We start from the raw sequence: 24,135 nt of genomic DNA, 5'->3' as shown, positions 1-24,135 counted from the left end.
GAGTCACTTTGGTGTACATTAAATCAGTTTAGATAAATATATAATGACATATATCCATCACTATAATATACAGAATAGTTTCACTGCCCTAAAAGCTCTTTGCTTTACCTACTTAACTCCACCCTTGCAACCACTGATCTTTTTATTGTATCCTTAGTATTATGTTTTCCAGAATGTCATATAGTTGGAATCACATGATATGTAGCATTTTCAGTTTGGCTTTTTTTCACTTAGTAATATGCATTTAAAGTTCTTCCATGTCTTTTCATGGCTTGATAGCTTATTTCTTTTTAGTGTTAGATGATAATTCATTGTCTAGATGTACTGCAGTTTACTAATATATTCATCTACGGAAGGCACATCTTGGTTGTTTCCACGTTTTGGCAATTATGAATAAAGCTTTTAACAGGTTTTTTATGTGGATATAAGTTTTCAACTCCTGTGGGTAAGTGTGCAGGTTCGTATGTGTACATAAGTTTTCAAGTCCTTTGGGTAAATACCAAGGAGTGTGATTGCTACATCGAATGATAAAAGTATATTTAATTTTGGAAGAAACCACCAAACTGTCTTCCAAATTGGCTGTACCATTTTGCATTCTCTCCAGTGTGGGGATAAGAGTTGTTTTTCCACATGCTCACAAGTTTTGTCAGTGTTCTAGTTATTGGCTAACCTAATATGTATGTAGATATGTATCTTGTTTCAACTTAGATTTCCCTGATGACCTATACTGTGGAGCGTCTTCTTTCTTTCTTTCTTTCTTTCTTTCTTTCTTTCTTTCTTTCTTTCTTTCTTTCTTTCTTTCTTTCTTTCTTTCTTTTTTAAGATTTATTTATTTTTGAGGGGTTGGGGAAGGGGGGGCAAAGGGAGAGGGAGAGAATCCTTAAGCAGACTCCCTGCTGCACACACAGCCTGATGCAGGGCTTGATCATGCTGAAATGGAAAGTTGGACACTTAACCAACTGAGCTACCTGGACATCCCTGTAGAGTGTCTTTTCATGTGTTTATTTGCCATCTATAGATCTTCTGAGATGTCTGTTAAGGGCTTTGACCTATTTTTAAATGAAGCTGTTTGTTACTGAGTTTTGAGAGTTACTTGTATATTTTGGATAATAGTCTTTATCAGATGAGTTTTTGGCCAGTATTTTCTCCCAATCTGTGGTTAGTCTTCTTAGTCTCTTGATACTGTCTTTGAACAGAAGTTAGGAAATTTTATGAAATCTAGCTTTTCAATAATTTTTTTCATATGTCATGTCCTTGATGTACCTAAAAAGGCATCACCATATTCAAGGTCATCTAGGTTTTCTCCTATGTGCTAGGAGTAGTTTAGTTTTATTTTAGATTTAGGTCTGTGATAATATTTTGAGTGAAGTCTTGTTAAGGTTATATTGTCTATTATCTAGATTTTTTTTTAATGTGGTTATCTAGCTGTACCAAAACCATTTGTTAAGGAACTATCTTTACTTCATTGTATTGCTTTTGGTCCTTTGTCCAAAGATCAGTAGATTATATCCATGGAGGTCTATTTTGGGGTTCCTTCTGTTCCACTGGTCTATGTGTGTATATACTGTGAAAGGATCCTGGGTTAATTAGATAAATATATAATGATATATATCCATCATTATAATATACAGAATAGTTTCACTGCCCTAAAAGCTCTTTGCTCTACCTACTTAACCTCCACCCTTGCAACACCTCGGTCACTTCACATATTTACCTTTTTTTCCTTTTCTTCTTTTTCTTTTTTTTTTCTTTTCTTTTTTTTGGTAAGGACATTTAAGTTCTACTCCCTAAGCAAATTTCAATTAAGCAGTACAGTGTTATCAACTATAGCCACACTTAGACTCTAAGACAGTATTCTTCTTTAACAGAATATTTGTACCTTTTTTACCAGCCTCTCCCTAATTGCCCTGCCCCCAGCCCCTGGCAGCTACTTTTCTACTGTGTTTGTAAAGTTTGACTTTTTCCCCCCTTATTCTATGTGTAAGTGAGATCATGTGATATTTGTCTTTATCTGTCTGGTTTATTTCACTTAGCATAATGTTCTTTTGGTTCATCTATGCTTTCACAAATGACAGGATTTCCTTCTTTTTAAAGGTCAAATAATATTCCATTCTATACATAGATACACCGTATTTTCTCTATCCCTTTATGAACACTGGAGTTGTTTCCATGCCATGGCTATTGTGAATAATGGTGCAATGAACATGGGGATGCTATAGTCAGTCTTAAAGTCAAATGTTTCTTTAATAGTGTAGTGGCTATTCTGGGTCCTTTGCCACTCCACAGGACTTTAGAATCACTTTATTGATATCCATAAAGTAATTTGATGGAGCTTTGATTGAGATTGCTTTGAACCTATAGACCAGGTGGGACAGAACTGACACCTTGATAATATTGAGTCTTTTGGGGCAGCCCGAGTGGCTCAGTGGTTTAGTGCTGCCTTCAGCCCAGGGCCTGATCCTGGAGACCTGGGATCGAGTCCCATGTTAGGCTCCCTGCATAGAGCCTGCTTCTCCCTCTCCCTTGTGTCTCTGCCTCTCTCTCTTTCTCTGTCTCTCATGAATAAATAAATAAAATCTTTGAAAAAAGAAAAAAAATGTTGAGTCTTACTATCCAGGAACATTGATTATCTCTTCATCTATTTACTTCTTTGATTTCCTTCATCTGAGTTTTGTACTTCTTTTCCTACAGATCTTTGTTAGATTTATACCTGAGTATTTCATTTAGGGGAGGTGCTAATGTCTATGGTATTGTGTTTTTAGTATTAGTTTCCACTTGTTCTTTGTTGGTATACAGGCAAGCAGTTGACTTTTTATATTAGCCTTGTATCCTACAACCTTGCTGTAATTATGAGTTCCAGGTTTTTTCTGTCAGCTCTTTTGGATTTCCTACATAGTGGATTATGTCATCTGCAAACAGTTTTATTTCTTCCTTCCCAGTCTGTATACTTTCTGTTTCCTTCTCTTGCCTTATTTATTGCATTAGCAAGAGCTTTCAGTGAAGTGTTGAAAACGAGTGGTCAAAGACGATATCCTTGTCTTTTACGTGATCTTAGTAGGAAAGCTTCAAGTTTCTCACCATTAAGTATGATGTTAGCTGTAGGTTTTTTTGTAGATAATCTTTATCCAGTTGAGGAAGTTCTAGTACTACTGACTGACAGTTTCTATTGTGAATGGGTATTGGAGTTTGTCAAATGCTTTTTCTGCATGTATTAGCATAATCAGGTGATTTTCCTTTTTTGGTCTGTGTAAGTGAACTAGCCTAATAGAAAGCAAGACAGTTGAGGAGGGCCAACCAAGCATTTTGAGAGCTCAGTGAGGTCTTGACAGCGCCCTCCCTGGATTTTGGTTTTATAATCATCTCACCAGAGTTTCACTCTTTCCCACCAACCCAGTCAGGTTGGTAGAACTTAGCCTTAAGAGCATCTATCTCAGAGGAAGAGTTCCACAGACTTAAAGGCTCTGATCACAGATGAAGGTACTCAAACAGCCACTCTTTAGTCATCTGAGCCTGAGTTTGTTTCGACAGGAATTTTTTGTTTTTCTTACTGCTCTCTGTGGATGTATCTCAAAGCAACTTAATATTTGTTGGGGTGGGGGTGGGAATCTGCATTTAGTTGATGTGTGACCTGGTGATTTGCGTTCTACCGTTAACCTTTTTTTGCCTTCTGATTTTTATGTACCATATAACTAAATCAATAAAGAGAATGGAAAAATAGCTCTGTTTAACATTTCAGGGGTGATGGAGTAATGTTGTCTATAAATATTTATATATTCCTGAGAAGATGCCTTTTTCTTCTGACATTTAGACTGACTCATGGAGAGATTCAGCACTGGGGAGGAAAGAGAATAAAGAAACTTTTTTTTTTCCTCAGTAAATTTATACGTGTCTTTCAAAGGTAAACAGAAGAAAATTCAAAAGGATTTTTCATTATAATAGGTTTGTTTTTTTTTTCTGGAGCATTGAAATATTTAGCCAGTCTTTTCTCATCTAGGATAGTAACTGGGGAGACATGAATGTGTAATTGAATGCTTCCCCAAATCCAAATAGATGAGTTTGGCTTCTAGCTTCCTGTGTGTCCCACAGCTTCCCTTCTATCCAGCTTCCCCTCTCTCTCTCTGCACCTGGTCTCTCCTGCTTTCCTTATGCCTCCTTTCTCCTGGTCTTGGCTTCATTCCTGTCTGCCTGAGTCACTGCCTCCTACATTACTGGTTTGTCAGCCTCAGTAATGGATAGAGACCCTCTGGGCAGCCCAAAACCCAGCCCCAGGCTCACCTGCCTTTCCTGGGGAGGGTAGAAGCCTGGTCAGGGAGCTTGGATGCAAAGCTGTGCTTCCTTGCTTGGAAGCTCCTTGAGCATGCTTTCTGCATTTCAGAAATCTGTCAGGCAAAGAGAAAGCTATGCTCCTTTATTTGGCTTGAGTTTCTGCAGCCTGGTATGGAGAAGGTGGTTATATACCTTCTCATCAGAGATAGGTCTTCAGTGACTAGAAACTAGGAGGTTGATTTTTACAAACATACAAAGTTTGGGGAGTAAAAATCTTTTCGAAATGTGGGGCCATAATATTTTAAAATTGAGACCAACCCTGAGAAAGTTGACATCCACTGAAATAATGGAGCAGACTGAGCACTCTTCTGCTGGGGGGGTTCTCATGACCTTCTTTAGTGCAGGGGACCCAGAGTTAAAATGTAGTAGTCCTCTGAGGACTTTATGACAAAAAGTGGGACCCACCATGTGAAATTTTAAGAGGGCTTGCTCAATGAATTCTTACTAAGTCTTATTTAAGCCTTCTATAGCATAAATAATCATCTATCATCTTTTCAAGTTGAGAATTTTATAGTGAAGTATCTTTAGTAGTTAAGTATATGTATATGTGTGTGTATATATGTGCATACATATATGCACACATGACGGTAATGATAAAATCTGTCCACTCTAGGTGGTGATGTGAGGACCCACAAGATTATAGCAAATGCTGCCGTTAACCACCAGTAACAAGTGGTTAATGGTTAGAAATCCTGGTTAGAAGTTACTTGTACTTTCTTCTTCTTGCATATGAATTTAAATTTATTCTCACAGCTTTCAGGACAACCCCAGCAGCTGTTTTGAGGCTTTCAGTTGTTATAGGCAAATAATTAACATAGGTCATAGCAGTGTCATGCAGATGACTTGTTGCCACCATGTTGGGTGGCACTAAAGTTGGACAGCTCTTGCTTGTGCTGTGGTTTGTTCTTATTCTGATGGTATCTTACCCATTTAGATGTTGCCTAGGAATGTTCAGAAGGATCCAGACTAATCCTGGAGCCATTCAGAAGCCTTAGGGATTCCCAGCCACACAAATTCTTAGAGCCCTGACATCATCCTGGAATCACTAAGGTACTAGAAAAACTTTTGTGATCAGGGTGACATTGGCCCTTATTATAGATTCATTCCCCTATTTTGTTTGTTGGGGTCCTCCCTGTACAAGGAATAGCATCTGGTCTAGTGAATGGTAACTCAATGAGTATATATGGGTGAATAAATGAATGATTGCATTCTATAAGAAACAAGCATTTTGTACACTATTTCAGTTTAAGTAGTTGGCTTCCTGCCGTCCTGAGAAGCAGTCAGGACTGAAACCTATGGCCTCTTTTTTTAAATCAGTTCTACGGAAGATTTTAGAACTAGAGTACCCACAATATCTCTCTGGTTTAAAGTTTTTGCACATCTAAAACCTGAGTCATAAATTATCCCACTGACCTCCTTTTAAGCAAAGAAGAAGAATAGCATAAGCAGGACATGTTAGGCTTGTTTTCGGGAAGAGCCATGACATTACCCTTCCTACTCTCTCTGCTGGCTTGACAACTGTCAGTTACTTGATTTTCTATCATCTTGGGGTAAAGAAAAACCTTTCAGATTCTGTATTTTAGTTTTTTCCAAACAGGTCGTGAAGCATTAACAATAATGGTAGCAGCATATACTGTGGTTTGGCTTTGCTAATAATAATATCTTTGCTATATGTTAAGTGAGTTTTGCAAGGACTGAGACATAGTGTGTTTATGCATAACTCTGGAATCATCAGGTCACACAGGCCCTATGTTATGGTACTGCTGTTCAGACAGTGGCCTCCCAATCCAAATTTGTGTTCTGACTCCCAGTCCAAAAGTGTTGTTGGGGTTTTGTTTTTGTTTTTTAACAGAGCTATAATTTCTTTTAGATACTTGTTCCTCTGTAATAAAAAGGAAAGAAATCAGGTGGAGGAATTGCATCCACCTGTTTATCAAATAATTGCTGAAAATCTGTGCAGTGTTGAAAAAAGTAAATAATTGTGGGCTCTGGGGATGCCTGGGTGGCTCAGCAGTTAAGCATCAGCTTTCAGCTCAGGGTGTGATCCTGGAGTTCCAGGATCAAGTCCCACATCAAGCTCCCTGCATGGAGCCTGCTTTTCCCTCTGCCTGTGTCTCTGCCTCTGTGTCTCTCTCTCTGTCTCTAATGAATAAATAAATAAAATCTTTTAAAAAAATAATTGTGGGCTCTCAAGAAGCTTGCCATTACATAAGGAAAGTAGGCTCAGAAACAGTTACTCAGTTTTGAGATTTTATGGAATACCTACTCATCTGGCAGGCCCTGTACTAGGCCCTGGGGTCACCAAGTCCTGGGTGGTGAGTACTATCTGTGAGGGAGTAGAAGGATGTGACAAACTGAGACATGAACAAAGGGTAGAACTCCCCCCAGGTGGAAGGGTAAGTTTTTCTGAAGCCATCTGGAATGCTGCCCTTCTCCTTCATCTATCCAGTCCTGTCCATTGTGTAAGACTGAACTTCTATCTCCTCTTCAGCCTGATGTTATTCTTACCTGACTCGACCCAAAGTTTGACTCTTCCTCCCGTGGATTCTTTTGGTTCTCTTGCCATTGAGTCTACATTCCCTGCCATCCCCCCTCCCCTGGTAATTTCTGCATGCAATGTGGGGCTCAAACTCATGACCCTGAGATCAAGAGTCCTATACTCTCCTGACTGAGCCAGCCAGGTACCCCGCTACATTCTTTTTTTTGTTTTGTTTTGTTTTAACTTCTTGGTTACCTCTTAAGACTCTTCTCTCTCGGTATGAGTAAATGTGTGCTGTGAGAATTGAAGCCCATTGAATGCAGCACCAGCCTTATTCCATCTCGTATATTCCCTGAGGCACTCAAGACTGTGTGTTGTATGTTGTCAATGATTGGTAAATAGTTACTGATTAACAGCCCTCTCTCTTGCTTTCATTATAGCCCTGGGATCTGAATCTTGTCCATGAGATACATGTGCTCTAGATATACTAGATCTACAACTTAGGTTATTTGTGTTGAATGTGAGAGAAGATTCCACAGATGGTCATGAAAATGACTAAGTTGAGGAATGGAATATTGTGAATTTCCTGGCATCAAAAGGCCCAGGGAGCTTCCTGTTTCTTTATACAAGGGAAAGGATGATCTTGTAAGATCATCCTTGTAAGGATGATCCTTCCTTCCTTGTAAGGAAGAGAACCATTCCGTTTCATTAGAATTAGAGTAACTGAAAGTTGTCTTGTTGTAGTTGGATTTATTTATTTTTTTTTGAAGATTTTATTTATTCATGAGAGACACAAAGAGGCAGAGACATAGGCAGAGGGAGAAACAGGCTCCCTGCGGGGAGCCCTATGTGGAACTTGACTCCAGGACCCCGGGATCACAACCTGAGCCAAAGGCAGACACTCAACCACTGAGCCACCCAGGTGCCCCCAAAGTGGATTTATTTAATTCAAAGAAAAGTGTGTATTATGACTAAAACTGAAATCAGTCAAACTCAAAGATGTTTCACCATGCCAATAAAATGCTTATAGAGTCTCATCCATGCCTGCCTCTCAGGATGCTAGGTACTACACATTTTCTGTCATACCATCCTACAATGACCAGCGTTCTCTACACTGCAGTCTTGTTTTGTTTGGTAGTAATGAAGCAAGGCCCTGAACCCTGGACATAGATATACCCAGATTAGAGCCCTCCACAGCCCCTCCATGGCTTAGTACTATTTTAACTGTGGACAGAAAGTATCCATATGCATATGCCTGTGTGTTTTGCCTACACCAATATCTGCATCTATGCCTACATGTACATGTTAATAAGCACAGCATATATATAATCTCCCTGCAGATAATAACACATATTTGACTACACTGTTAGTTTGTGTCAAAATTGTACTGAGTTCCTATAGTTAAGAAAATTATACTAATTAAAATCTGAATTGAACCATAATTAGCCTGATGTATTAGTTTACTGAGGCAGCCATAACAAAGAACTGCGAACTGGTGGCTTAACCAACGAAAATGTATTGCCTCTCAGTTGTGGAGGCTGGAGGTCCCCGATCAAGGCATCCTTCTGAGGGCTATGAGGGGAGGGTCTGTTCCAGGCCCCTCTCCTTGGCTTGACCACCATCTTGTACCTGTGTCTGCTCCCATTGCCTTTCTTCTATGCGTGTCTGTGGGTACACATTTCCCCTCTATAAGGACACCAGTCGTTTTGAATTAGAACCCATCCTAATGGCCTTATTTTATCTTGATTATCTACCCTAAATACCCTGTGCCAGCAAGGTCCCCTTCTGAGGTTCTAGAGGTTAAGACTTTGACATATGAATATTAAGAGGGTGGGGGGAAGGAAACAGTGCCAGCAATAACACTATGTTAGGTACCATATTTGATGAGTATCAATTTTACAAGCCATTGCTGGCATGACAAAATATTGTGGCATAATCCCTGTAGATAAACACTTTCAAAGTCAGAATATTATTTCATCTTGCCATTTCTTTAAGGATCCTTATCCTTTATTATTATTATTTCTTCTTCTTCTTCTTCTTCTTCTTCTTATTATTATTATTATTATTATTATTATTTTGGTCTCTGCATTTCTTTTATTTTTCCAGGCTATATCTTAAATTTTATATGTTTTCCAAGAATTAGTCCAGGTTGTAGAGACAGATAATAAGTGGAATGCTATCTCAAAATAGTACTTGAAAATATTTTGTTACATTCAACTGTGCTGTTAAGAGTTGACCATTCAGTGTCCTCTCCCATGGGATATGTTTGTTTCTTCCCCATGCTCTTTTTTTTTTTTTTAAAAGATTTTATTTATTTATTCATGATAGTCACACACAGAGAGAGAGAGGCAGAGACATAGGCAGAGGGAGAAGCAGGCTCCATGCAGGGAGCCCGATGTGGGATTCGATCCCGGGTCTCCAGGATAGCGCCCTGGGCCAAAGGCAGGCGCTAAACCACTGCGCCACCCAGGGATCCCCTGATGAAGTACTATTTATGGATACAGACCTAAATTGGATTTGGTTTTATTATTTGGAAATGTAAGTCTTCTCCATAACTCACTGATAAAATTGGCCAAGACTTTTGATTTGGGTTTAGTAAGTATAGGAAAATGGTACCCTGTTAGAGTACTTGAATTTACTTAATATCTTCTTTGTAATTCTGATTTGATCCACTAAGCAGTTCTAAAAACTTGACTTTACAGAAAACAGAGCATTGATATTTACTATATGTGTATGTCTACTATTTTCTTTCGTAGAGTCTAGTCCAATAATTTCTTCTGTCATTTCTGTTAGCAATGTATTTTAAAATTTATGTTAAGCATCTATCTTTCCTCTGCCTCTTTTCTGTAAATCTGGTTTATTGCCCATGCCAAATGTTTTTCCCCTATTCATGCCTGTTGTCAATTCTGTCTTTTGATATGGTCCCTTGCAGCCTGAGCCCTTGCTAGCAGAATCATTCTGTAGGCTACACTGAACTATAAAATATAGATTCATTATTGGCTTTCTTGGTTGTTAATGCATATTCATTTAACCCATAAATCAAACTGCTAATATCTGTAGATTCAGATTTTTTTTTATTAGCGTAATATCTTTTGGGTTGCTCCTTAAAAATACTGATGATTCCTTTAAAAAAAAAAACGAGCTTAAAGTCTGAAAGAATAAAAGTTTTTAAATAGAAAAATCATACTGCAGTCTTACTTTCTAATGGTGAAAACTTACAAGTCGCTGATATATACAAAATCAAAGATACAGCTGAGTAAATTATGACTTGCATTGCAATATTATGTATCTATTTTAAAAAGTTTCTAAATATTGTACAATCCTGTGGGAAAAAATTATAATGTAATTACAATGAGGGAAACATCAGAATACAGAATTACATAGAGCATGTCATCTCAACTACATGAAATAATGCATAAACAGTGGAAGATGTGTCAAAGTGTTAGCAATGCTTATGTTTGGGTAGGGTAGGATCATTCAATGAAGCCTGGATAAGACAAATTTGAATTTAAACCTCCCCTTCTCATGGAGGTGCCTGTTACTTAGGAGACATAACCTTCTAAGCTGGATTGAGTGACTTGTCAGAATGGGACACATGAAAATTCAATTAATAAAAACCTTACAATATATATATTTCACCCATTTTACTGTTCTCTTAACACAAGTACTATGTTCATTTTTTCCATGTTTCTTCCTGTTTAAACACAGTAGGAGACAGAGCCCCCAGTTCAGTGTCCTGGTCACCTTATCTGGGTGAAGTCTTTGCTCCTTAGCATAGTGTGATGTTGAAAATTCAGTGACTTGACACACAGAAAGGGTTTTTTATTATTATTATTTTAAATATTGGAGTTCAATTTGCCAACATATAGCATAACACCCAGTACTCATCCTGTCAAGTGCACAGAAAGGGTTTAGAATACATGCAGGCACATAATTGGTTTTATATGTTTGCTGCTGCTAATTAATAAATTGAAAAATAGATGTTTTAACTCCTACACTGAGAAGGGAAAGCCACAGTAAAGATTTACATACCCTGCAGATGGCTGGACTTGATGACTTTTGTGTCTGAGATCAGGGATACCACAGGCTAGATTTAGTTTAACGGAGATGTTGCAATTTTCAGATATAAAATGGAGGTGATCTTGGAATGAGAGGCCACAGAAAATAAGGCTACTCTGGAAAATCTAATCTAGTGTGTGAATGCTGGATTGGTACTGTGGTGGACTCTGAATCTCCAGAAATATACATTTCAATGAAGTTCCTTGCTTTGCTTCAGTTCTCCGGGCAAGTGCTAGATTTTTAGGTCTGGACTCTAACAGAAATGCCCTTCTGATTTATAGCTAATGGATTAACATAGATAAGCCTCAAGAATATGTTCTTTTAAAAAAGATTTTATTTATTCATGAGAGACACAGAGAGGCAGAGACACAGGCAGAGGGAGAAGCAGGCTCCATGCAGGTTGCTGACATCGGACTTGATCCGGGGTCTCCAGGATCAGGCCCTGGGCTGAAGCAGTGCTAACCCGCTGAGCCACCCAGGCTGCCCCAATAATATGTTCTTAATATTAATTTTTCTCCTTAGCATTCGCCCTTGCCAAAAACCATACACTGTTGCCTCTTTCAGTGATGTATGATGCTGTGAGTTTGCAGTCTTGAATTCACTGGTCAGAGGTGGATGCTGAAAACCTTTGTAATGAAAGGGATTTGAAAATAGGAAGTAGGAAATTTCTCCATTTCTTAACTAAAACCAAATATGACAGTGACCCTGTTGCTGCACAGCCCAAGCCCACAAGGCTTTGGCAGATAGTCCTCAGTCCAGTGGATGCTTTCTTAGCATTAAAAAACAGAAGCAAGGTATGCCTGGGTGACTCAGTGGTTGGGCGCCTGCCTTTGACTCAGGTCGTGATCCCAGGATCTGGGGTCGAGTCCCGCATCGGGCTCCCTGCGAGGAGCCTGCTTCTCCCTTTGCATGTGTCTCTCATGAATAAATAAATAAATCTTTTTTAAAAAAACAAAAACAAAACAGAAGCAGGAGGAAGGTGACCTGAGAAGGAACTTGAAGTTCTTTTCACTCATTCTTCCAGGGTCAGTTTACAAAATACTGAATATTGTTTTTCCAGATCATTGTAGAACAAAGCTCTTTATTTTTTCCCAAGTAAAATCCAGTTCTTCTGTACCCATCCCCATGGCATGTGCCATATAGTGACCATGCTTATGTTTATCAGCATCAGCAGTAGTAGCCTGGAGAATCTGCTTTTATGGGATTTTTATAGGCTTGTCACCAGGGGTCAAGAAAAGCAAATAATGGGAGGAGTTTATTCCCAGTTATCCAAAGAGTAAATAATTCACAGTTCTTCTGGTCTTAACCTTCACTTTCATTTTTCTTCTGTTTTTCCTTGGACTTGACCTTTTATTTTTCTGCCCTCTGTATTTTTGTGAATAGCCTCAAATCATTTGAATGAGTTAAACTTCAAAATAAAAAATTTGAAATCAGAATTCAATTTGCAACCTACTTCTTTAACTTGTGAGAGGAAGCAAATAACAGGGCTGCAAGGTGGACTCCAGAGGGACTAAGATGTGGGGAAGATTTATTCTGCTGTCTCAGCAACCACAGGGGAAAAGTGTGACATTGCCAGAAAGCAGGCACACCTTCTTAGTGGTCTGAGGGAAACCAAGATATATATTCCACAGGAAAACTCCTCCCAGATTTTCTGTGAAATGGGGATGCAAAAAAAAAAAAAAATCTGTTTTACTTTGTAAACTGTTGTGTACATCAAGTGAGAAAGATGTCTGTGGAAGGGCCTCCATCAATGCCAGATAAACACTAGATGTAGCATCTCTTGTCATTTCAGGGGGGACTTGAGCCCTGGAGGGTGGGCACTGGAGCCGGGTTACAGGTGAGTGTTCCATGGAGTTTAGGAGAAGAGAGGGATCCTGCACTGGGGGAGAGGGGTTAGAAAGACTAGTTTCAGAAAACCAAGCTTGATGCAGGGCTTGCAGGGTGGGTAACTGGGAAGACCAAGATGGGTGGTGCATTTCAGACAGAGGTAGCCACAAAGGCTCAAATAATGGAGGCAATTTTGCAGAAGTTGAAACCACACTGTTCCATTAAAATGGTGAGTTCTTACAGCATGAATGAGGGAAGGCAAGTGGGTGGATGGGAGGCCATGACCCTGGGGTTGAGCGATTTGAACCTGATTACCTGTACATTTCAAAATTTGGTGTCTATTAAAATCATCTCTTGGCACAATTATAACACTACACATGCGTAGGTGTCTGCTCCCCTTCCTTTTAGCAGGTTTTCTTCCCAATTCTTTGCTCACTGCTCTTTATCAGAGCTCTGAATTAGTCTGCAGGAACTCTCTACCTCCTCAGAATTTCCTGAGGAAAATGAGGCATCATATCATCTTTAATAAGGGTCAGCTCTCAATTTGTCTGGAAGTTCTGAAATGCAACATTGTAAGACAGTGATAAGTGATAAATCTGAATGTCCGCTTATATAGCAAGGTGTAACCGTCAGTGTATCCTTATGACCAATGATAGACCTAATGATGGAATTTCATGTGCCTGTGCCGAGAGCTGAGTAGGGGTGGAGGGTGAGTTGGAGGGATCCCTGGTGGGCTCTAGTCATATCACATATGTAGCCAACTATTGTGGCAGCATGGGAAGGTCAGATTATGGTTTCTAGCAGTGTGACCTTGGGAAGGTCACTTAATCTCAAGATTATAGTTTCTTCATCTGACAGTGGGAAAACAGTGTCAAAGATCTTTTCCCATCATTCATGTTGTGGGCACTGCCTTCAGCTTTGTTCTTGGAGGTAGAACTGCTGACTTGCTTCTCCATCCATGCATTAAACACATCCTGAGGCCCTCTCTGCAGCAGCAGGTACTTTACAGTGAGCAATGCACATGGTCCGACCCTGCCCTCAGGGCTTCATTTCATAAGCCATGAGTTTAAGGTGCTGTGATCTATGAAACAGATTGTTGATGAGTAGAAATAATAGGGCCTGCTGGATGTTTGCCTTCCATTCATCTTTTTTTTTTTTTTTTAATTATTCATAAGAGACCCTGAGAGAGAGGCAGGGACATAGGCAGAGCGAGGGAGCCTGCTCAGGACTCAGTCCCGGGACCCTGGGATCACGACCTGAGCCAAAGGCAGGAGCTCAACCATTGAGCTACCATTAGTCATGCTATTTGTGTGGGTAATTGCTAATGACTAATTTAGGAAAAAATCTGTTTAAGTCTTACCCTGCAGTACAGGGTACTGCAATTCCACAAACATTGACGAAGCATCCGCTTTGTGGTGGGCATTATACTTGGGCTTTGAGATTCAAAGTTGGCTGTGATGATACAGTCCTTACCTTAGGAGGACAGGGAAGGAGACCTGTCACCACAAATGTACTCCTGATACCGTTGTATTTGTGTCTTGAGGTGAGTGTCCTGAGGACAGGTGAGAACACTGCAGTAGCCCTGGGTTAAAGGGCAAATGGGGTGTTGGCAAAGCAGCTCTGGGAGCCGACAGCTTGGCTGGAATTTTTATTGACTTGCCGGACCTGCTGCTGAGTTCACACCTGTGTGGGTGGTTAATCATTTCCCCTGTTCCTGTATCACCTGACCTTTTAACGGTTATTTCTAGTTGAAGTATGCAAAGTCAAGTGATTGTCCTGGCTTTCCATGCCTCCGTGAGGGAGAACTGAAGAGAGATCCTTGTGTGAATGTTCTCTCTGCTTTTCTCCCCGTTCTGGCTGCAAAGGGGGAGCATACTCATTCTGGTCTTTTTCTATGTGGGCGGTTACCATGTGAGGAAATCCCATCAGCTGTGTTCGTGTACTATTTTCCCTGAGCTCAGGATTAGCTGGAGTTTTCTCTCTTAAGTTGTGAATGTGGGGGGTTAGGGGAGTAGCCCCTCTAATCAGACTCTGCCTTCTGAGCTCTCACTACTTGGGAAGAGGGAGGCGTGAGGGGCCCAGTGAGAGGAGAGGCAGATTATTAAGGAAGGCCTGTGGCTCCCTGATAAAGCTGGATGCAGGGCAGCCCTGGTGGCTCAGCAGTTTAGCACCACCTTCAGCCCGGGGCCTGATCCTAGAGATCCAGGATCGAGTCCCACATCGGGCTCCCTGCATGGAGCCTGCTTCTCCCTCTGCCTGTTTCTCTGCCTCTCTCTCTCTCTCTATCATGAATAAATAAATAAAATCTTTAAACAAAAAAAAAAAAAGCTGGATGCAGGTGAGATGACAATAGGAAGGCAGCTCTGCCCTCTCTCCTCCTCATTCCTCCCTAAATGATTCCTCCCTAAATGATTCCTCCCTAAATGTTGCTCCCAGAGAACAGTTGATTTGACTCACACTTCTAGATGGTCACACATAGACACCTGGATGTGCGTGGTGGGCTCAGCATTATATACGGAAAGTTCTGTATGTGTGAGCTGAGCCCCAGTGTACCTGAGTACAGACAGCCCAGGAAAGCAAGATGAAGGGCTTTTGAGGCACCTTTGGATAGCTATGACCCCTTCATGTGATGGGTTTTACTTGTTGGCTGAGCTGTTTACCTTCCTCCCTTGCATAAGAGCAGGTAAGGAGTGGAGAGAAGGAAAGCTCTTCACTGGGCATTTCTCCAGGAGAGCAAAATTGTTTACTGGAGATTGAGGTGAATAATAGGCCCGTGTTTTATACTGACTTTTGGTTATAAAATGTGTTCTGTTACCACGGCTATATTTTGCCTACTGAGGGGAGAACAGATGTAAAGAAGCAGGGGGCAGGTATAACCATCGTTATTGGATGCAGAGGTCTTCCAATGGGTGAGAATGGAGCCAGTGGATGGAGGTAGAGAGGGGAGAGGGATGATGGGCAGTTCTTACTCTTCAAGGTCTGGGGTCCCAGTGATGCATGGTAGTCTGGCCCTCTTGTCCTGTCAGCTAAACACGATACCTCTGCTCTGTAGGGGAGTGTGCAGGGTCCCTATGGCCCCTCTCCTGGGATGCTCCAGGGCAGGGGTCTACTTTGATGCTAGCCCTGACCCATACCATAGGGTACAATTCTCTCTGTTAGGCTTTTGAATTAGGGGAATCGGACTGATGTCCAGAAGGACAGCCTGAGTGCAGGAGTTCTTGTCCCACAAACACATTTGGCTTCATGGCTCTTCCTTGGATACTTCTGCTTCTACAAAAAAAAAAAAAAAAAATGAGTGACTTGAATAAGGATGAACACAGGAACTGTACAGGGAACAGGGTTACCAGAAGGGGTGTGCTGTTTAGACAGGAATCTTGACCATCTTTGCTCCCTAATGTCTGTGATAATGTCTACTACATAGTAGATGTAGAATAAACAGTAAATTGAATTTTGCAGCTTAGATGGTGGCTAAATAGAATATGTTGCTTCCAGTGTATCTCCAACCCCTGTGGCTAAGATGAAAAATAACAAACTCTTACCTGGCACTTTCTTTGTGCTTTGGCATGTGTCAATAGATTTCTTTGGTAACCTTACTACAGGTTAGGTCTATTACTATCTCCCATTTCACGGAGGAAGAAACTGAGGCAGACTGCAGTTAAGGAACCAGTACAGAGCCATGAACTAGTAAGGCAGGAGTAGAGTTGGAGCACCTCACAGACCTCACTGGTCAGGGCAGAGATCCGAGGGTTGGTTGCTCATCTTAACCAATAGTGGACATTTCTTGGGCAAGGAGGAGGCCTTGGCTGAGCTGGGCTAGTTTGTTCCAGGGTGGAGTGGCCTGAGCTTAGGCAGCCTGCACTGCTGCCACCATCTTGAGCTGTTTACAGCTCCTTGGGACCAAAAAGTATTGACTTTAAAAGGAAAAATGTCTGGGTTTTACCACCGGTTCCATTGGCTCATCTGCCACAACGGATGGCACAGGCAGATTTTGTGTTGGCCCCAGGTGACCTTCACACATAAAATCTGGACCAGAATGGTTAGAATGAGAAGAAATTATGAAAAGGAAGATGTTGTATGTTTTATGAATTTTATACCCTTTTACCCTTTCCTCTTTAGGAAACCAAAACCACAACGAAAAAGGACTTAAGATCCATCAAGATAGCATGCATTCAGATTGGGGTAAAAGAAAAACAAGGATAGGATCATAAAATAGAGAAAAGGGTTAGACTATAAAACAGTCGGCTTAAGCCTTCTTGCAGCCAGACCAAAAAAGGAAACCTATTCCTCTGTCCTAGGCTCCCTGCCTGTAGAGGCAGCAGTTAGCCAAAAAGGTTTAGGATACGGGGAAGTAGAAGTAAGGCTCAGTTTGCCACCTACACCACTGCCCTGAGAACATCTTGCTGGAGAGGGAGTGGGGTGTTAGTCTTTATCATGGCGTGTCGTCTGAGCTACATGATTTTCTCAGGGCTTTTGTGGATATAAAGTGAGACTTCTCGTAAGAGCTGAAAACACTCATTTTTATTCGACGTATGTAGGTTCCTATATGCTTTGATCCTATGATCTTTTTGCCATTAGTTTAGGACTGTTAATTTCAGCACGTGTCTGTTTTGCAAGTATCTCACTGTGTTGTGTGTGGAGGTAGAAACAGCTCAGTGCCGTGTTGTGTTCCCTGTGGAATAAGGTTAAATCACCATGTATTTTGATTTCAGACCTCATTGACAGTTGCCTGTATGGATGATGATCTTGCATAATACAAATAAAAAAACCTCGTCTTTTGCATACACACAAATAGATAACCTGAGAGTTGGTAAGGCATTTTTTATGTACCTTATTTACATGTTTCTGACATTCCCACAAAGGAAATCATTGGTCTTATTTCGTGTTCCATATTGGGAACACTGGGAGCCAGGAGTAAGAAGAAGAAACTGGAGCTGGAGCCTTTTAGTCTTTGACCACCAAGCAGATGCTGGATGCTATGAGAGTGATTTTGGTTGGTTGGTTTTGCTGTATAACATGTACCATGTTGTAACATTTGAGGTGGTAGAAAAGTTGAGAATATGAGTCTCACAGTGAATCTCCTGTGTCCCTCCTTATGTTGAATGTCTACCTTGAGCTAAGGATAGTTGTCTCCGTGGCTTCACCTGTGAGAGGTTGGGATGAGAGCAGAAGGGAATCCTGTGGGAATAGTTGGCTAAGCATCAGTGTCCACTGGGAAACTCCTTTCATGGGAGCCAGTTGTCCCCTGCTCTTTGAAGAGCAAAAAGAGGAGAGATAACAGGCCTGAAGGTCCATGGCATCGGCAGGTCTGGGAATGAACCTGAACTGCAGACTCCTTCCTAGTCCAGTGCCCTTCCCTTGAACTGAGACTTGCCTGCTCCTCTTCTCTCTCACGGGCCGAGAATGGAGATAATGCATGCTGGGCACCTGCCTCCAGGAAGGGCACTTAGCTGTCTTGGGACTGCCTTTTGGGCCCTCATCTGGTGGAAGCCGTGTCTGTACAGATGCTATGTAGATAAGGAATTTGTAGCAACCACGTGATAAATACTTCTGGATAAAGAGCCTTAAGGGCATAATTCAGAGCTGCTGCCTTTTCCTCCGCTCCTTCCAGTAGGCCTCCCCCAGAGACAGAGAGACAAGTCTGTACTTGCTATGCTGGCCCTCTCCTCCTCTCTCTCCTAAACTTGCTACTCTGGCTTCCCCCCTCTGCTAGCTGCTTCTTAACTGAGCTACCAGAGACCTCTGTGCCAGATTTAGTGATATCTCTATCCTCATCTTCCTTGAGCTGTGATCAGCACTTGGCACACCTTCTTCTGGGCCCATGGTCTCTTGGTTCTGTTTCTTCACCTACCAATGGGCCTCCTTGCCAGTCCCTTTTGTCCTGAATTTAGAACATTGTTACAGGACTCTGTCCTCAGGTCTCTGTCTTGAGCACATCCCTAGGTGATCTTTCTAGTCCCAAGGAGTTAGATAGGATGAGCTCCCCCTACCCATTATGTGTCCTGCTTAGTCTTTGGCCCTGTTCTACCTCTCCACCGAACATATCCTAAAGAAACTCATTAGAGAATTTTCACCCCAAACCTGCATCTCCAGCAGCTTCCTGCACATCAGTCAGTGGCTTCTTCATTTTTCCAGTTGTTTTGGATAGAGATTTTACTTCACGGCTTCTCCAGGCTTTTCTCCTATGTTCTTTGTTGACCCTAGGTTTTGTCCAGTCTTGCTTGTGTCTGCTCCCTGCTGCTCTATCTGCCTCTTTCTCCTCACTCCCCGTGTGTCTTCTGTTTCCTTCTGAGCTCTAATGTTTACTGTCCTGCTGTTATAGTCTCCTTTCAGCCCGTCATGGCTCCGTATTTCCCTTTGATGGAATCCTGCTTGGCTTGGGCTTGAAAGACCATTAATTTGCTCTGCAGAAAGCCCAGTTATTAGCCTGGGAAGGGCAGCCTTCATGCAGGGACACTTAAATACTTCCCCTTCCCAAGGAATGGAGGAGATGCAGCACCCTGTTCTCTCTGGTGCATTCCATAAATGGCACCCATGACAGAGTTCCAGGACCTTTATCACTGTTACTAGCAGCCATGCTCATGAATCTCAGTGGTTCAGGAAACCCTACAGCTGTCACCAGCCCCAGGGGGACAAACTATTCCACGCAGTGATCTCTACATTAAACTTGTCAATTTATATCTAGAGTTTAAATTTTTTTCCCAAATTGGGGAGTTAGTTGGTTAAGCATGCCAAAAATAGAGTGGGGTAGACCCTTTCCTATATGGCTGTAAGAGTCCTTGATGTTGTAGGTGGAAAATGACTGGATATTTTGAGCTCTTCTGCTAGGTCAGCAATCTAGCCACTACCCAGGCCGTAGTAAATTGATTCAGTGTGGGGAAGATTCCCAGCGAACACTGCTGTTGTTTATTGAGAACTGTATCTTGATGTTTTTCAAGCAGTATTTTCACAGGCTAGTCATTCAAACATAAGTAGAGGTCAAAATGACTTTATAGTTGGACGGCCTAAATGATTGCTCTGCGTGTCTTTATGTATAGCAGCCTGCCTGGGGACACCAGAATATCTGTTTTAAAATGTCCTCTGTATGGGATCCCTGGGTGGCGCAGCGGTTTGGCGCCTGCCTTTGGCCCAGGGCGCGATCCTGGAGACCCGGGATCGAATCCCACGTCGGGCTCCCGGTGCATGGAGCCTGCTTCTCCCTCTGCCTGTGTCTCTGCCTCTCTCTCTCTCTCTGTGACTATCATAAATAAATTAAAAAAAAAAAAAACCTTTCTTTAAAAAAAAAAATAAATAAAAAAATAAAATAAAATGTCCTCTGTATCCAGTGGACCGGCAATCAATCAAGCATATGAAGAAGTGATGCCCAGAGGCACCCGCTCCCTGGGCTGGTCAGCCTGTGGCCCTCTCTGCCTCTTAGCTAGCTCATTGCTTCTTCACATTTATGTTCTTAAGTGGGAAGGGACTATAAAGGCAGCTGGAGTTCATGTTCACTTCTTGTGGGTTCTCTAAGAAAAGTTAAAGGATGAGAACTTGAAATTCCTGTGGATTTGTGTTCTCTGTGTAGTCCTGGGGTTCTAATAGGCGCTGACTGTGAAGTGCATTATTCTGTTTGCCACAATGACAGTCAGCCGGGTGAGTCTGTGACTGTGAGTTTCTCAGATGCAGAGAAGAATCCTTCCTCTTGCCTTGTGCCTGAGGAACATGCATTTGATTGAGGCTGGCTTGGGTTGAGGGCAGGCAAAGATTCTGGCTACAAAATAAGTCAAAATAAGCCATTAGCCACCAACTCAAAGGAAATGGACTAAATTTTTGGACTTAGGTTTTAAAAAGAAGTCATTTATGAAATAAAACCTAGGCTAGACCTGTGTACTTTCTAAATTAGGATGTTGGGCTCCTATTGATAACCCTTTAGGGTTTGATTCTTTTAGGGGTTATACAGGGCTTTTACCATTGGGGCTTCTTTACTTGTGGGGAAACTAAAGAAGAGTGGCCAGAGGGCCTTGCTTGGATTTACATAGGGTCCTGGTGTTGGAGTTGGGGCCAGATGCCAAGTCTTCTGATACGAGGAGTAGTGGAACACTTTTACCCTGAGGAGCATCTATCTGTCCCTGTCCCCAGGAGTTGTGGGGAGAGAAACAGGGCATTGAGGCTGCTAAAAGAAGCATCTTTAGGGGGTAGCTGTGGTACCCAAGTCTCTCTGCTTCTCACACTGAGGACACCTTGTTGGAAACCCAAAGTAGGTAGGCACCATTGAGAAGGGGTCTTTTTTTTTTTTAATTTTTTATTTATTTATGATAGTCACACAGAGAGAGAGAGAGGCAGAGACACAGGCAGAGGGAGAAGCAGGCTCCATGCACCGGGAGCCCGACGTGGGATTCAATCCCGGGTCTCCAGGATCATGCCCTGGGCCAAAGGCAGGCGCTAAACCGCTGTGCCACCCAGGGATCCTGAGAAGGGGTCTTGGTGAACTTCCACAGATCCTTTTTCCCTAGAGACTCGACTTGCTACTCTGTGATAGTGTCAACCCTGAGACTAGATGCTCTTGTCTTATTTTAAAATTTTTGAAATCATTTAATTTGTGCTTCTATCCAAAGCATTCTCTTTAATAGCTAGCTTATTCTTTGAATTATTTAAAGCTGATTTAGAATCTAGCGGTTTTTTTCAGACTATTATGAATATCATGGTTAGTCTCTTTGTGTTTTCCAGACATTCTAAGTGAGAATCTTCAAACCATTTAGGAAAATGGTGGCCCTGTCCTTAAAGATTTGTGTCCGCCACTGCAATGTGGTGAAGACCATGCAGTTTGAACCATCTACGGCTGTGTATGATGCATGTCGAGTCATTCGAGAACGGGTACCTGAGGCACAAACTGGCCAAGGTAGGCCAAGGTTATTCACTGGCTTATTGAAAAGTGTTTGTATGTTCTTTGCTTAGTAGCTAAAGAAATGGCTGCTCTTAGTGGTACTCAGGGCCACTAGTATATATGTTTCAAATGAAGTGTCTTCTTAGCCTAAGCAGTACATACTTCCTGAGTGAGTCTTGTGATGTCAATGGCCACAGCTGCCACTGAATCATCGTTGTCACACCCCTCATCATGACCCTTCCATACATCAGCATTGATCTCTATAGTTTACAAGACACTTTTTTGATAAGTCATTTCATTTGCCCTATAACATACAAATGAAGCTACTCTCAACAGTTATTGTGTTTGTCTCTCCTTTGCTCTGTTTTCCGCATATGCAGCCTGTAGAAGGCTGGAACTGACATCAGGGCTCAGGGCAAGCCTTACATTTCAATTACTTTGAAGGGGCTATTTTATAAACTTGATCTCAAACCTGAAAGGGAGTGGGGAGCATCTATGTTTTGTTTCTTATTTCTTTAAACCACTGGGCACTTTTAATCTGAATTTGAAGAAAAGCCATGCATACAATTTTTATTTCTCAATTCCTTCTCTCTACATTTCCTTCCTTTATTTAGTGTTTGGTGCTTGAGAAATTGGGTTACTCCGAAATTAATAAGCCTTTATTATGAAAATGGGGTAAAACTTAAAAATTGGAAGCATGAAAATCAAATATTCAAAGAGATAAACATTGATCTTCTCAAAGATGTCACAAAACTGCCAAACTTGTGGCCTAAAAGCATTGTTTATGTTATTTAAAAACATTGTTATTTCTAGATTACCCAAAAATAAAAATAAACTCACCCCACATTCCCAACCTTTCTTCAAATTCTGGTTCTCCAGTCATTTCTGGTGCCTTTTCTTTTACTGTTTTTCTCCCAGATTAAGAAATTTTTTTTTTTCTCCAAAGCGGATTGCTTTTTTAGCTCTGGTGAAGATCAAAACCTTTACAGATCTTGAAGTTGTTTTTCTAAGAAACAACAGGAGCTCAGACCATCATCTGGGCCTCTGAGGTTACCTTGAATCACATTCAGAAAGACAGAAGTCTTTATTTTACTGATTTAATTACAATCTTTGAAGACCTATTTATTTAAGTAGTCTCAGCACCCATCTTGGGGCTCAAACTCATGACCCCGAGATCAAGAGTTGCATGCTCTATTAACTGAGCCAGCCAGGAGCCCCAAAATAGAAATCTTTAGACAGGAAATGGTACTGGTTTCCTCTTGCCACCATGCTCTTGTACTTCCTGATCAGATTAAGGGATTTCTATGGAGAACAGAGTTCTATTTTCCAACTATATTCATAATTTAGTGGGATGGGGGACAGAGGCTTCATCTCACTGGGCCCTCCTGCTTACCTTTAGTAATGCTGTGTTAGGATGATGATGGAATTATTCAAAGTGTAAAGGCTCCATTGGCCTTCTTTGGCTGAGTGGCATTGGGCTTAATTGGTTACTTCCTTAGTTTCTCCATGGTCGTCTTGTCCTCCTTCACAGGTTCTCTGCCAGGTTTTTATATAGCAAGTGAAAGGGAACAAAGCTCAATTCAGAAATTAGAAATTTGGACCATTCTGTACTTGATGTTTCTCTAAACTGTAGACACAGCTGCTGCCCACTGGTTTTAAGAATCACGAACCTTCTCTGTGGGTGTTGATGTTGCAGCTCAGGCTTCATTCCTCCTCTTGTGCTTTAGCCCCTTGGCTTGTTCATGTTGTCAAAACGAAACCTGTCTGATGCAGAAGAATACCGACAGCCTGCCAAGTCAGCAGACTCAGGGTTTGAAGCTGGCGATGGCATCAGCAGCACTCTGTCTTTTATCCTCTCTTCTCTTTATCTTCCAGCTTCTGATTATGGGCTGTTTCTTTCCGATGAAGACCCTAGGAAAGGGATTTGGCTGGAAGCCGGCAGAACACTGGATTATTACATGTTGCGAAATGGGGTATGTTGTAGATTTTTTTCTTTTTTTTGGTCACTTGGTCTGTGGGCCTTCTATAGAAGCCAACATAGTAGTATTATACCTCAGAGAAAAAGGGAGACCCAACAGTCTATTCTGCATCAAGGGTCCCTTATTCATAGTTTTGACATGGTTGACTTTGTAAGGGCTGTTCAGGTAGTAATAGAAACTATCAGTAGTCCAAATTCTTGAAGCCCCACAGAGTAATTAAAGCAGCTTGGGGTTGGCTCTTCGTACATGCCTTGGTTGGGCTTGGTAGTTAGGAAATAAGATAGTGTCCTTCTGTAAGGATATAGGAAGTATCCTGGAGACTAATGATAAAAAGAAAGGGTAGATTAGAGGGAAAACAAAGAATTCCTAAAGGTAGTCAGAGAATAAATATTCATCAGTTTTGTTTTTGTAAAAGAAGGTCCATATTAGATGTAAGCTTGATAACAATCAGCTAGTGACAACAACAAAAAAAAAGGTTGTGTTTGGAATTTAGGGGTAGTGAGTAAAAAAGTGTTGTATATTCTGTTCAGCTTAACCTCAAAAATACTGGCTTTTAGTATATGGAATGCATGTATCAGATGGGTCACTATTCCATAAAGTGAGAA

General features: G+C 41.4%; 1 protein-coding gene across 11 annotated transcripts in view; it reads left to right on the top strand.

Annotated features, from left to right (window-relative positions):
* The window catches only part of TLN2 (talin 2), a 423,602-nt gene that overhangs the window by 208,714 nt on the left and 190,753 nt on the right, over window positions 1-24,135 (top strand). For 10 of the 11 annotated variants that reach the window (XM_055319645.1, XM_055319650.1, XM_055319649.1 and 7 more), the window contains 2 exons: window positions 21,395-21,566; window positions 23,427-23,524. In XM_055319645.1, the coding sequence (XP_055175620.1) occupies window positions 21,431-21,566; window positions 23,427-23,524 (234 nt within the window). In that variant the 5' untranslated portion in view covers window positions 21,395-21,430. Of the gene's footprint in view, window positions 1-21,376; window positions 21,567-23,426; window positions 23,525-24,135 lie in introns of all 11 variants that reach the window. The other variant, XM_055319651.1, reaches the window with a different exon arrangement.

Source organism: Nyctereutes procyonoides, unplaced genomic scaffold (assembly GCF_905146905.1).
Source record: "Nyctereutes procyonoides isolate TBG_1078 unplaced genomic scaffold, NYPRO_anot_genome, whole genome shotgun sequence".
NCBI classification, from domain to species: domain Eukaryota; kingdom Metazoa; phylum Chordata; class Mammalia; order Carnivora; family Canidae; genus Nyctereutes; species Nyctereutes procyonoides.
This window is presented reverse-complemented; position numbering and strand designations above follow the sequence as displayed.